The sequence below is a fragment of the Taudactylus pleione genome, unplaced genomic scaffold, assembly GCF_031769625.1.
Source record: "Taudactylus pleione unplaced genomic scaffold, aTauple2 ptg000239l, whole genome shotgun sequence".
Taxonomy (NCBI): Eukaryota; Metazoa; Chordata; class Amphibia; order Anura; family Myobatrachidae; genus Taudactylus; species Taudactylus pleione.
Genome location: NW_028284641.1, coordinates 443009 through 458433, shown reverse-complemented (window position 1 = coordinate 458433; position 15425 = coordinate 443009). Strand labels below are relative to the sequence as shown.

At 46.1% G+C, this 15425-nt stretch overlaps 1 protein-coding gene across 3 annotated transcripts in view; it reads right to left on the bottom strand.

Annotated features, from left to right (window-relative positions):
• The window catches only part of FANCD2 (FA complementation group D2), a 251017-nt gene that overhangs the window by 164275 nt on the left and 71317 nt on the right, over nt 1–15425 (bottom strand). For all 3 annotated transcript variants that reach the window (XM_088479530.1, XM_088479531.1, XM_088479532.1), the window contains exons 19-21: nt 8211–8323; nt 7892–7952; nt 7462–7581 (exon numbers count right to left, since the gene is read on the bottom strand). In XM_088479530.1, the coding sequence (XP_088335656.1) occupies nt 7462–7581; nt 7892–7952; nt 8211–8323 (294 nt within the window). The remainder of the gene's footprint in view (nt 1–7461; nt 7582–7891; nt 7953–8210; nt 8324–15425) is intronic.

Below are 15425 nucleotides of genomic sequence, written 5' to 3'. Positions count from 1 at the left end.
CTGCCGCTAATAGCCTATTCTAGAATACACCTGCCGCTAATAGCCTATTCTAGAATACACCTGCCGCTATTAATATATTCTAGAATACACCTGCCGCTAATAGCCTATTCTAGAATACACCTGCCGCTATTAATATATTCTAGAATACACCTGCCGCTAATAGCCTATTCTAGAATACATCTGCCGCTAATAACCTATTCTAGAATACACCTGCCGCTAATAGCCTATTCTAGAATACAACTGCCGCTAATAACCTATTCTAGAATACACCTGCCGCTAATAGCCTATTCTAGAATACACCTGCCGCTAATAGCCTATTCTAGAATACACCTGCCGCTAATAGCCTATTCTAGAATACACCTGCAGCCAATAGCCTATTCTAGAATACACCTGCCGCTAATAGCCTATTCTAGAATACACCTGCTGCTAATAGTCTATTCTAGAATACACCTGCCGCTATTAATCTATTCTAGAATACACCTGCCGCTAATAGCCTATTCTAGAATACACCTGCCGCTAATAGCCTATTCTAGAATACACCTGCCGCTAATAGCCTATTCTAGAATACACCTGCCGCTATTAATATATTCTAGAATACACCTGCCGCTAATAGCCTATTCTATAATACACCTGCCGCTATTAATATATTCTAGAATACACCTGCCGCTAATAGCCTATTCAAGAATACACCTGCCGCTAATAGCCTATTCTAGAATACACCTGCCGCTAATAGCCTATTCTAGAATACACCTGCCGCTAATAGCCTATTCTAGAATACACCTGCCGCTAATAGCCTATTCTAGAATACACCTGCCGCTAATAGCCTATTCTAGAATACACCTGCCGCTAATAGCCTATTCTAGAATACACCTGCCGCTAATAGCCTATTCTAGAATACACCTGCCGCTAATAGCCTATTCTAGAATACACCTGCCGCTAATAGCCTATTCTAGAATACACCTGCCGCATACTTGCAGAATAGCCCTGAACCTATTTCCCTATTGTTAAACACTTTTTTCTCAATTTTTTTTTTTTCACCCCAATTATTAAATACATTTTTTGGGGTGTCCCTATATTTTTTTTTTGTTAAACTTTTTTTGACAGTTATTTTTAAAATGTCATTCCCAGGGGTGCAGGCTATTTTTTTTAAGCCTGCACCCCTAAACCCCAATTCTGCACTTTTTTTCGCCACCTATTCAGTGGTGAAAAGTTATCCCCATTTTTTTTCAAAGACTTTTTCGAACCTGCGAAAAGTCTTTGAAATTGAATACGGTGTAAAACCAAAACCTCCGAAAATTACGTCATTGGTGCGAAAACATCACAAAAACGAAGTTTTCGCTCCATATTGAATACCTCTATTAGGGTGAAAATCCCTGTGTACTTATGATGTTACTGTCCTATCAGTATTACGTTGGGTGTCCTTTATTTTTCAAGACTGCAGCACAGCGACGTGATCCAGGATTGTGGTGTTACGTGAAAATGATCTTAAGTATGCAGCAATTGCGGGAGAAGTTGGTGGGAATGTGACATCAGAAGTACGAAAGTTTTGTTTACGCCATCAGGAAACACAGGCCCTCATTCAGAGCCGCACGTTAACAACAGTACGCTCGTTGCGTTCCGATGTTGACTAACCGCGCATGCGTCGGTGTTACACTGCGCATGTGCGTACGGCAGATTGCGAGCTTTTTTTCTCTCGTTCCTAAAATAGCGTACAGGAAGTGACATGTCAAATGTGATTGACAGAACAGGGCGTTTTTGGGTGTTGACGGGGGTGGAGATGGAAAAACGCAGGCGTGGCGAGGCGTTTTTTGGGCGTACATACATTAGCAGATGCGAACGTCAAATGTGTTCGGACCGTCTCATACGTCACTGGAACATCCTCTTTCCCTTCAAAATGCTCGCACAGCTTAGGGTCTGGATTACTCGACCACATTGGCGATGGCCTTCTCCTCCGTCCCGGGACTCCACGATGTTGCAGCGATTAATCGCGGGTGGTCACAAAAGCAATTAGTGTTGTATTGAAAACCGGCTTGGTATGTGTTTGGAAAGCAGTTTATTGGGATAGCACAAAAGCGTACGCAGGTGGAAATCATACCTGCTAATGTCAGGATTACACAATCAATTTGCGTACATTTTTTGGGTTTTATTTTGGCCTCAATTTGTTGTTTATGGCCTATTGTAACAATAATGTCATCATGTTTTAATTAGCTCCCCTTTTTTGTTTTACTGTGGAATTTGCATCGTTATGTGAATTTTTAAACGTTCCTTCAAGAGGCCTTTTTTTAAAAAAAATGAAATTGTTTTTTTTGTCAGTTTTTGCCTTTAGGGCCAGGATTAAATGTAACCCATTTGTACAATAATGTCACAATACAATGTCAGATTTTTATCATAAATTTATTGTTTAAACACAAACCAATTGGCCTAATATTTGGTTGCCTTTTTTTCTGGCAAAGATACTTTTTCACAAAAATAAATAATCAATAACTGATAACATAAACGTACAAAAATAAATTAAAAACATTTCACAAGAAAGGAGAGGGAAGTTTTGACCAGAAAGGAATATGAGCCACAGAAGGAGTGTGGGAAAAGTCGCCATTGCTGTCACCGTTTTTTCGCCCGTTTGGATGGGGGAGGGTGGGCGCCAGACCGGGTCCGGGATGCCATCGGGCTGGCCTGTCCAGAGGCAGATGTTGTGGCCTCTGGACTAGGCACAGGGCTAGGCACATTTGGAGGATTGGCTGATGTTGTGCCAGAGGTGGAGGATCCTGATGTTCCGGCAGGAAGGGAGGTCGGCTCCACCATGTGCTGGCGAACGAGCTGCTCCAGGGCATCGGCGATGCGGATGTTGGCCCTGGTATTTTCCGCCAGGGCCTGACCAATGGTCACATTGGCCGCAGCATTTTGCTCCAGGGCCTCAGCCACCCGTATCAGACTGGCGTCCATCCTCTGCAGAATCTCCGTATGGAAATCCGATTTTAAATTGAGTTCTGTGAGGAGGCCCACTGCCTGCGAGGGGGCACGCCCTGGACTGGCTTCTGCAGGGTCCTCAGCCGGATGTACTGGTTCCTCCCCTGCAGAGCCAGCAGAAATTCTGCAGCCAAGGCTCCCCTCTGGAGCAGACTCATCCGCCTCTGTCTCTGTTGGAAAAATGAGAAAAGAGTCACATTAGAATATACATATTGGCACAATAGCATTTCAGAGTTGGTGACATCACAATACTTACCTGGGCCAACATGAGGAGCCGCAAAGTCTGGCATGTCCGTATCCATGTTGGACACGCCAAACACCTCCACAGGCTGCACACACCCCTGTGCCAGCTCTTCTAAGTCTGTCAACTCCAATGACACAGGGGTGGGACCCCCACCTGTCCCCCTTGCATGCCTAGCCCTGTCGGCAAGTTTTTGCTTGAGACGATATTTGAAGTCGCCCCATCTGTGGAATGAAATTGGAACCATTATCCTTTTGTTTAAAATGGGGTTTGTTTATAGGGTGGGAAAGTGTTTACTTACCGCCTTTTGACATCCCGGGCTAGACGGACATAATCACCCACCCTATTGACAGCAACGGCGACCTCCTCCCACATTCTCCCCTTCTGGCTTTGGCTCATATTCCTGTCTGCCTGGGGCAGGATGTCCACACACTTCTGGAGCAAAACCTCCATCTCATTTCTTGTGAATTGTGGCTGCCTTTTTTTTTTGGCAGCTTTGGCCGGAATACTGGGCCCAGCAGCCTCTTCCATGTCATCCTCCTCACCTATTTGGGTAAATATGCTGATTTAGCCACTTCACAACTTGCACAATATTATGTTTGAAAATAACCATTGAGACAAAATGCATGAAGGCCTTACCGCCGGAATTTTGCCCATTGTTTCCCTGGTCTGAAGCCATGTCTCTGCTTCCAGAATGAAATCATCCAGAAATTCTATGTGATTTTGTGACGTATTTATACATGCGTCCTTAGTTTGCGGCCGCATCATTGATTGTGCGTCCCTATGATTCATCCTTAATTTGTGCGGGAAAATAAACAATATTTATGGCTTGGTGTGTGTGTATTCGAGGTTGCGTTGTTGGATTATTGGCGGTTAAGTTGGTTGGAGTTTGTGGTTTACGGTTGGAGGATTTGGCGGATTTGGGCATTTTTTGGGTTTGCTACAGTTTATTTTTTTATCCGTTCGCATTTTTGTTGGTTTTTTTGGGCCTCGTTTCCTGATTTGGTAAGTTTGGTGAAGTCTAACTTGTGGCCAATTGGTGTCTACTTCTTGTTTTTAATTTAATATTTTCAGCTTAACACTAATTTCATCTTTTTTAGATTTTTTTGGCTTGCGGACCTTTTTGAGGGAAATCTTTTATATTAGCTCTTGGTAAGTCCATTATTTTTCTTGCATTTGCGAACTAATTAGCGCATTTTTCACTGTTGGTCTAGTGACTTGCATTTGCAAACTAATTAGCGCATTTTGGGATGCTTATTCATCATGTAAACCAGTTTTTGTTTTCCCTTTTCCATTTTTGGCTTACATTTGACCCCTATTTGACGTACGGTGTGCAATGTCGTTTTGATCGATGCCCAAATGTGTGTTTCGCCTATTTTATGTTTTGGCTTGCACCAATTTGACAAACATAAATTCACCCTGTAAATTTTTGATGTATAATTTTTGGCTTGTTTACAGTTTTGACGTATCATGACAATACCCCGGCATGTAAGCAGCTATGGATGGTATCATAAAGCTAAGTTGTTTTATGTTACTTTTGGGGTGGCTCAAAAGCCTTACATTGTAAACTTTGAATTTCAGGTAGATCTGGGTCGAATTGTTCTGGCCCTGCTCCCGGAAGCCGACCAACCTCAATCTCGTCCCAGGCGTAGGCATCGTAGGCATGCAAGGCCCCAGATATTTCGAATACGTGTCACCCTTTTTGGAATGCCCGATGATGAGGTTTTAAGACGCTACCGTCTACCTCCCAAAATCATCATAGACACTCTCTCATTAATAGAAAGTGATCTTGAGCGGCAAATTGACAGTCCAAGAGCAATACCACCACTGACGCAATTTATGGCGGTGTTACATTTCTGTGCCTCAGGATCGTTTCAAACAACGGTGGGAATAGTGGCGGGCATCTCCCAATCCTCCTTTTCCCGGATCCTGAGGGCAGTGATGGAGGCACTTTTCAAGCACCTCCATCATTTTATTAAAATGCCTTTGGATATGGGTGCCCTTAGTGTGGCCAAGGCCAATTTTTACCAAATAGCTGGCTTCCCACACATCATAGGGGTTGTGGATGGTACTCACATACCACTTCAGCCTCCAGCACGGCTGGAGGCAATATTTAGAAACAGGAAACACTATCACTCCCTGAATGTAATGGTGGTATGTGATGCCTCCCTCCAGATCCTGTCCCTGAATGCTAAATTACCAGGAAGTGCACATGACTCCTTCGTCATCCGGCAATCAGGGATATGGCAGAAATTAACCAACCTACAAGCTGGTGATGCGTGGCTTCTGGGTAAGTGGAGACCTTTAGTACATAACAATGTTAAGCTTGATACACAGTGTTCCTGATGGCCGCCTTTATGTCATAGATGGCACACTGACACCATCCTACAAGTGTTATGATCTGGGCATGTATGACAGCAGATGCTGTAGGCCGCCTTTATGTCATAGATGGCACACTGACACCATCCTACAAGTGTTATGATCTGGGCATGTATGACAGCAGATGCTGTAGGCCGCCTTTATGTCATAGATGGCACACTGACACCATCCTACAAGTGTTTTGATCTGGGCATGTATGACAGCAGATGCTGTAGGCCGCCTTTATGTCATAGATGGCACACTGACACCATCCTACAAGTGTTATGATCTGGGCATGTATGACAGCAGATGCTGTAGGCCGCCTTTATGTCATAGATGGCACACTGACACCATCCTACAAGTGTTATGATCTGGGCATGTATGACAGCAGATGCTGTAGGCCGCCTTTATGTCATAGATGGCACACTGACACCATCCTACAAGTGTTTTGATCTGGGTATGTATGACAGCAGATGCTGTAGGCCGCCTTTATGTCATAGATGGCACACTGACACCATCCTACAAGTGTTATGATCTGGGCATGTATCACAGCAGATGCTGTAGGCCGTCTTTATGTCATAGATGGCACACTGACACCATCCTACAAGTGTTATGATCTGGGCATGTATGACAGCAGATGCTGTAGGCCGCCTTTATGTCATAGATGGTACACTGATACCATCCTACAAGTGTTATGATCTGGGCATGTATGACAGCAGATGCTGTAGGCCGCTTTTATGTCATAGATGGCACACTGACACCATCCTACAAGTGTTATGATCTGGGGATGTATGACAGCAGATGCTGTAGGCCGCCTTTATGTCATAGATGGCAAACTGACACCATCCTACAAGTGTTATGATCTGGGCATGTATGACAGCAGATGCTGTAGGCCGCCTTTATGTCATAGATGGCACACTGACACCATCCTACAAGTGTTATGATCTGGGCATGAATGACAGCAGATGCTATAGGCCGCCTTTATGGCATAGATGGCACACTGACACCATCCTACAAGTGTTATGATCTGGGCATGTATGACAGCAGATGCTGTAGGCCGCCTTTATGTCATAGATGGCACACTGAACAGCAGAAAGTACATTGACACCATCCTACAACCAAAACTTCTACCTTCTATCAGGGATCTATGTCCAGATAATGCCCCATTTCTTCCAGCAGGATTAAGCTACCTGCCACACCGCACGGATATGCAAACAGTGGTTCATGGAGAATGACATACAGGTGCTGGAATGGCCAGGAAACAGCCCAGACCTGAACCCCATAGAACATTTGTGGTTCGGTTTGAAAAAACTGGTACATCTGAAGCTCCATCCAATAAAAGACAATTAATTGAGGCTATAATTGTCTCATGGCACCACATAATAAAGAAGGAAGAGCTCCAAACACTGGTTGGCTCAATGCCACGTCGCTGTGCTGCTGTCTTGAAAAAAAAGGATACCCAACGAAATACTGATAGGACAGTAACATCATAAGCACACAGGGATTTTCACTCTAAGTGTTGATTTCACTGCATAACTTCCCTTGTATTGCAAATATTTGACCTCTGTTTATTGTGTTGAATTCAGCATTAAATTTCCTTTCATTTGATATATGAATCATTGCACTGCGTGACGTGTAACAGTTTTATAAGCATTCGAAGTTGAAAAACATTCAAATTTCAAAAAGTGTCCGCAATTTTGGCCACCACTGTAAGTATAATTACTAAAGATAACACCTTGCCCTGAATCCTCCTGAGTGGTCACCTGCACACATCAGAGAGTTCCTTGCTTAGTGGAGGCTACATGGTAGGGGGCAGTGATAGTAGATCCCGGGAGAGGACCTAGCCAACCACCCATGCAGAAGGAAGCTCTAGGCCTGTAATAACTGCATCGTACCATTACTTGGGGGTCCAGGTTTCTCTTCTGTACTAGATCTGCCAGCTCATCATAATAAAATGCCGCAGACTCCGATGACTGCTCGCAGCAGGTACGTGCCAGTTCCAGGAGAGATGTCACCTGTATACGCCCAGGAAGACAGGCAAATGTAACCACCATTTCTTAGCCAACAAGGGGATATAAGGGGACAGTGAATGTTCCGAGCCTGGTAGTGTACACAGACCAGAGACCTCAGACCAGAGACCTCAGACCAGAGACCTCAGACCAGAGACCTCAGACCAGAGACCTCAGACCAGAGACCTCAGACCAGAGACCAGTGACCTCAGACCAGTGACCTCAGACCAGTGACCTCAGACCAGTGACCTCAGACCAGTGACCTCAGACCAGTGACCTCAGACCAGTGACCTCAGACCAGTCCGCACACACTCACCTGGCGGAAGACGTTTGCAGCCAGGGATTTCTTCTCTGATTTGCGGTCATCTACGTTTCGTCTAAAGAAACACAGCAGATTTGTGAAAGAAACGTAATAGCGATTTGCCATCTGACCTTTAGGTTTACCTAGAAACTATTTATTATGCAGTAAATGATTATGATGGTTCTGTGATCAATCACATTTTACCATTTCATTACCTATGAACATTCTAGTTACATTAGGTAACCGGTCGCTGAGAACGATTTAGAGGTGCCCTCCAGTATCACATGGGGCACGCACAGTATAGGAACGCTTCCCGTCTCTATGTAACGCTAACCTGTCAGCCGCAGACATGCTCCCCACCATTCTCACAGCCCCAATGACACCGATGCGCTTGTACTTCAGGGCAGTGCTGGAGAGCTGCTTCCTGATCACAATGTGCATCTCGTCCTAGAAAGAAGAAGAAATACAGAGAGATTTTATATACGTTCAATCCTTTTCTCAAAATACATAGGGGGACACTGGAACCATGGGGTATAGAGGAGCAAACTGGAGCTAGAGGAAAATACTCCCAGAAATCTGAGATCCTCTGCAAACAGTCTATGCCTCAGGTATCATAGGCAGGATCCTCTGCAAACAGTCTATGCCTCAGGTATCATAGGCAGGATCCTCTGGTACACGACTGACTGGGTTGAAAACTGGACCTTTAAATAACTAAGTCTCGGACCACGGTGTAAAGGCCAAGGAGACCTGGCTAATCAGAAAAATTAGGAAAATATTTCTTCTCATACAAAGAGATAGCCCATTGTATTCCTCAAATTCTCCTCTACCTATTGGGAAAGCACTCACAGCAAGGCACTCCCCAGAATTCTCTCCCAAGAAGAGGAAACTATAACCAGACCCCGTACAGGCTTAGTAAGTCATCGCGCCCAGACAGCTTTGTCTAGTGACGTAGCCCTGGAGCCCCAGCCTGGATTCATGGTCACTGTGGCATCAGCAATACAGGTGGCATAATGTCTGCCTTGCCCTACTACCAGAGAACACATGGCAAGGTGCATGAGCTAACAATAGACCATGCCAAGTGTGGCCCGGAGACACATCCACACGGCCAAGATGGCAGCTGTGGCACCGAGAGGGTTAATTCCTTGTGCTGCAGTATATAGTGCTGGAAATTTGTCAAGTTTTGATCAGGGACGTGTGGAAGAGGTACACGGGGGAGGCAGCGCCTCACCTGCCATACACTTTTTACTGGAGTTTGACTATAAATGCATCCGAATACTTGAATAAGTTTGAGGATAGATAAGCACCCTGTTTGATATGTAATTTTGTTAGGTAAGTTAAGAGTTAAAAGCTGGAGGGGGATGTGGTTAGTATTCGTCACTTGAGGAGTATAAGTCTATGGTAGGATTTAAGGGAGGGCTTAGAGGTTCCATATAAATAGCCTGGTGAGGGGAGACATCTTCCTCTTTCCAGTTTATTTCAACCAGGCTGGCTAAGTGGCATATGTATTGTATTTTATATGTCTGTCTTTCTCTTCTTCTTTCACATTTCACACCCCATTTATTTCCCCTGGTCTACCACCCTCTCTGTCTCCTGTTAATTTTATCTTTTACTACCTTCCTATTTCTAATTTCCCCCCTGTCCTTTCTTTTCTGCACATGTTCCATACTTTTCTTCCCCCTTCCCCTGCTTGTGTTTCCATATAGTCCCTGTTACCTGCCAGTGCCCTCCCTCCCTGTCATTTCCAGATACACAGGCCCTGTGTCCCCCCCCCCGTCCCCCCCGCCCCTGGCTGCCAGGCCTCTCACCTCCGTGGCTGCTTCCCCAGCCACGCGAGGGCCATGGTCCGCTCAGGCGCAAGGCTCCACCTGCCTGCACTCCCGCTGCCGGCTCTCGATTGCCGCCCCCCCACATCGACCACCCCTTCCCCTCGGCCGCCTGCTCTCAAGCGGCAGCGATATTAGCTAGACGGCCCCCACTCCCCGTCTCCCCTCACGCTAAGCGCGGCCATCCCGCTCCCTGCACCGGTAGCTAGCTCCACCCACAGGGTTGCGGCGGCCATCTTGTGCAGCCAGGCGCCGCATGGTGCTCTGCCGCACCCCTCTGACCCCCCCATGCCCCCACTACTTAAGAACAGGGGGGCACCTCCCTGCACAGCCTCCCCCCTGCTCTGCCAGCACCAGAGACTCCCTTGGTGCGGTGTCCCCTAGCGCGCCACCCACCAACTTGTCCCCTTTCCCCCCCTGCACCCTGGGGTGGGGGTTACACCCCCCCTTGCATTTAGGGGCGGCTGGTGCACAGCACAATAATCCTGCCCCATTCAAGCCTACAATGACGCGCCGCCGGGCTGCCCCCCCCCCTTATTTCCCTGCCACCGGGATGCTGCACATAAGCCCAATGCATTTTTCAGCCCCTTATCATCCGCCCCGCTTATGCACTGCCAGCCACTGCCCCCCACCCTCCTCCAGTTCGCCCCCTCCACTGCTAACGCGGCCCCCCCCCTTTTTTCCCAGGGATTGGCGCATCACTACAAGGCGCAATAGCTATGCCCATCCAGCCGCATGCCACTACAGCTGTTTTCCTGAACCCATACATGTTTCCACCCCCTCCTCACACCCCTCCCCCCAAAACCTGATCCTGTACCCCCGCTGGCTACAGCATCTCCTGCTCTTTCTTCTGCGGAGGGACTTTGTTGCGTGGGTTTCACCGGATATTTTTTCGAGCCCCCAGGTCACAGTTTTTTGAGCGTCTAGGACCATTGTCGAAGTCCAGCGGACAGATGGTGCTGATGTCGAATCAAGTCGTGGTGGGCGCACCGCGCAGCGAGGAACTGTTGGCGAACACAAAGGAGCCAGTGGCTGGGCCTTGCACGTCAGGATCAGGTGAGCATGGTGTTAACCCATTTGCGCAGCACACATTCCCCTTCCACTGATGATTCTAGCAATTCTTCCAGTTCATTTGTAAATCCGCGCAAGCTTAGGCGTTACTTAGTGCAAATTTAATGGGTAGCAAGGGTGCCCTTAGAGATTTAACACAGTGTCAGCAATTGAGGTACCGGATGAAGCGCGGGTTATGGTTCACTGAGCGAATACGGCTATCCTTAAAGATTTAAAGTTTTAAAGTAGGGAGCGGTTAGTGAAGAGTAAATTTGTGGATATGTTTGTGATAACGGCTGACGCACGTAGGTTTAGTTCAGGCTAAGTCAGCAGGACTAATGGCGGGGGCCTTCGGGTATGTTATGTTTTTTGCGGCGTGCTACCTTGAGTCCAGACACAACAGGAGGGACAGGCAGTGTTTTCAATTAGGTTTCAAGGATGTTGAGGTTTGGCTTGCTCGACCAACTGCCTAGCTTGCCTGCGGAATCCTCGGTTGGTCGGAAGCAGCCCTTTCTGGCCTGCCCAGATCTGTGGGCATCAGCCGCTGGTAGTGCTACGCGTGTAATAACACGCAGGGTCATATGGGGCAGGCTGTGGATACAGTCATATCTGCATGCTCTGTGGGAGCATTCATCCAGCCAAGGTGTGCGCGTTGGTCTGGCGCACAGGGTCAAGGAGAATATTGCAGCAGCAGCGCAGAGGTGTTCAGAAAAGCACCGTCATTGATTAATTTGGGGGTTTTGGGCGTGGGTTTGCATTTATCTTTGACACAGGAATATCCGTGGTTTCTGAGAGGAATCTGAAAGCGGAAGTCGGGTGGGGGCCCATGCGTGGCCCCTTTTGCTCCACCCACTTTTGGTATGGTTTAGGTGCACCGCCTTCAAGGGGGTGTCGTAGAAGGAATTGGGTAAATTGGGGTTGTTACAGAGTCTCTTACATAAATGGAAGGGTTCGGCAATCACACAAAATATCTGTCAGATCACTGCGCCATTTAACAAACGGGGGGAGGGCTCTACTAGCTAAGGCAGATATCGCATCTGCTTTTTGACTGCTGCCCATTTCACCCCGAGTCCTTTAAATATTTGGGGTTTGGAGTTGCAGGGCTCAATTACGTTACACAGAGGGAAAGCCCTTATGGCCTTGTGGTTAAGAGGACTGTTTATACATGGCGGCCGATTGGCTTTTTCATTTCGTGTACTTTAGTGTGGTGTCCCGCTACCTGGATGTTTTCATGTTATGGGGCTAGTAGATACCAGAGTTTGCCAGTATTCAATTAATTTCCTTAGTTTAGTCGTTATGGGAGCCCCGATGGCTCGTGACAGGTAAGAGGGTTCAGTTATGCGCATTATCTTATTTGCGGATAGAAATCGATACCTTGATAGGATTATGCCGCTTGCCTATGGCGAAGGCGTGGCGTTTTGGGGAGTTGCTAGAAGCATTTCATTTTGGCAAAAAAAAAAAAAAAAAGTTTCGCTAGTACAGTTGCAGTCGCTATCGGGCCCCCTCAGTTTGGCATTTAGAGTCATACATAGGGGTTGGTTTTTCAGTAGACGGCTAGAAGGAGCCACAGCAGGGGTTAGGAAGCCTCGTCACCTCATATGTGTCCCTCTGGAGCGGAGTGGACATGCTGCGCATTTGTTTGTTTTTTATGCGCAAATTCAACGGAGTACAGTTCTGCACACGTCACCCGTAGCCAAGTCCGAACTTAGACCGTTACGTATGCATCCTGTTCATTAAGTGGTGCATTTGAAGGGGAGTGTGGCACGGAGCCTTGGCCGGTTTCCTGTGGGGTTCAGGGCCTAGACAGGAAGATCCTTATTCTTGAGAATTTTTCAATTGTAGTGACGGTCGAACTGCGGTCCAGCAAGCCTTGCATTAGGCAAATCCTGTTTGGTGATAACTTAGGTGTGGTATAAGAAGGCTCTAATCTAGGACGGACTTGGATCCGGCCTCGCAGTGGTTAGGCATCTATGTGTTTAAGGAATATTGAGTTTAGGGCACGGCATGTTTCGGGCGTTGCTACCAAGATAGTGGACATCTTATATCGTTCAGTAGGACATGTTTCATTCGCTCGCGCCTCCTGCTAATTTACATGGTTTCTCCTTCCCCTTCCATGCCTGGCGGATCGTCACGCCGGCATCCAGGGACTAGCACGGAAGTCATGGGCACCAAGTACATTAAGACCTACACGCTAGTTTTGTGCGATTGGCAAGGTGTTTAGCTTCCAAGAGCGGGCGGTTTCAGATGGTTAATGATTGTATGGCAGAGTTTGTCTGTAGCTGCTATGACAGGGGTCGTTCCAAGGCGGCTTGTCTCCAGCGTTACCCAGTATAATTTTCCAAGTTGCACGTTTGGCGGATCCTGACAAATTATTTGTATTAAACAAGGCATTTAATAGGGTGGGCAAGAGAGTATTAACAAAGGTATTTAATAGGGTGGGCAAGGGAGCGTCCTAACAAAGGCGTTGCGCGGAGCCTCATCAACGCATCCCTATTACAGGATTTGATTGGGCCAGTAAAGGAGTGGCTTCGGTCAAGTGCTAGGCGCCTCCCCCCCCCCCCCTTTTTGGTTAGCATTTTCATTAGCTTACTTTAGGGCTTTTAGAGTGGGCGAGCTAGTTGCTGCTACTAAGATTTCTGCGCTATCAGGTTTAATGTTAAAATAAGGTGGTTATCAAACCGGTATTGAGCTTGTGCTGAATAGATGAGTCTAAGACAGATTAACTGGCAGGGAGCAAGGGATTTCTATTCAGATGCATGCAGATCCAGTGATTTGGCCAGTTGCTCTTTGGGGTACTTTAATAGGGTTTGCCCTCCAGGCGGCGGGCAGTGGTTATCCAGGTTAATATAACTCCCTTTTGTCCAGGTCGTAGTTTACGAGGGTGTTTCAGAATTATATTATAGCTAGGGCAGTGGAAGTCGTATTTAAAACAAGTAGCATTAGTAGTTGCGCTCCTTGCGAGTTTGTTGGGAAACCCAGGGGCCTTATGCCTACTGCCGCTAGCGATTCTGAAAGGATTTTCAGCTTTTGCCCTCAAGGAGGTTTTGCTGTTTTTCATCTTCAGATGGGTCACCCAACTATTTGTTTCCCTTTCCTTGTGGTTAGATTATTATTGTTATTATACATAGCAATTTCTGTTTGTATTAAATACCAATATCTGTCTGTATAAATGCCAATTCTGTCTAGGTGAACTTTCGGGCAGGGTTGTCTGTGAGTGCTAACTGTCGGGTGTGGGAAATTTCCTATATTTACTGGGCTAGCCAGCACCCTTTGGAGTTACATGCCCAATTTTGGTTGTGAGTGCGTAAGTGGCATTGCTTAGGATTACGAGAAATGCACTGTAAGTGCCTGCTAGATGCCCCATGGGCAGCAAAGGAGAAGTTTGGGGCCAGACTTGGGAGGCAATGATTTGGTCGCGTTCGTGGGTATTGAACAGATATGGCCATTGCACGCTTGTCATTTAGCGTTTGGTGGACGCGTCATACAATACCCAAGTTTATGTCACAGGGCAGAGAGCTTGCATAGGCCCGACGGGGTACATCTCACGAGCACGCGGCTAGAGCGGTTGACCGATGACCTCTGCAGTTTTAATTTCATTAAGAAGGTCACAGTTTTGGTGGCGGGCCTGGTTCTGCGAACCGGGCTTTGGCGGGAAGCAGTGCTCATGGGCGGCCTATTATTAGCGCAGGAGTGCCTGTGGTAGCATTCTTCCTTTGAGAGCGGCCAGTTTGTCACCGCCTAAAGGGGGGACATGGTCATTGTTCCAAGGGAGGGACCAATGCTGTGCCAATTAGGGAAGGATGGTACTGCCCCAGGTCAGTCTGTGCAGGGCGGGGATCCGCCCCTTTTTATTTGTATTGATATCCACTGGGCTGTGGCCTTGGAGCTCTGCTTTCTTCTTGCCACCTATTCTAGAATTTCAATTTGATCAATAAATTCTGGCTGTGACCTCTTTGAATTCCATATTCATGTGTCAGTGTGTTTATTTCTAGGTTTAGGAATAAGTTAAGTTAACAAAAGGGAATAATAAAACAAATGGGTGACTTAAAAGGATTACAATAATACAAAGAAGATATTTATCATATTTACTTTACATTTTTCTTATAATAATATTTATAGTCAAAACTCTGGAGTATAGCTAAGTATGACAGGAAAGGCTGTGCCTCACCTGCCCGCTCACAGATAGATAGAGAGAGATAGATATATAGATAGATATGAGGTAGATATGAGGTATATAGGTAGATATGAGATAGATATATATGAGATAGATAGATAGATATGAGATAGATATGAGATAGATAGATATGAGATAGATAGATATGAGATAGATAGATATGAGATAGATAGATAGATATGAGATAGATAGATAGATATGAGATAGATAGATAGATAGATAGATAGATAGATAGATAGATAGATAGATAGATAGATATGAGGTATATAGGTAGATATGAGATAGATATATATGAGAGATACTGTAGATAGATATGAGATAGATAGATAGATATGAGGTATATAGGTAGATATGAGATAGATAGATATATATGAGATAGATAGATAGATAGATAGATAGAGAGATATATATGAGATAGATATATAGATATGAGATAGATAGATAGGTATGAGATAGATATGATATAGATAGATAGATATGAGATAGATAGATATGAGAGATA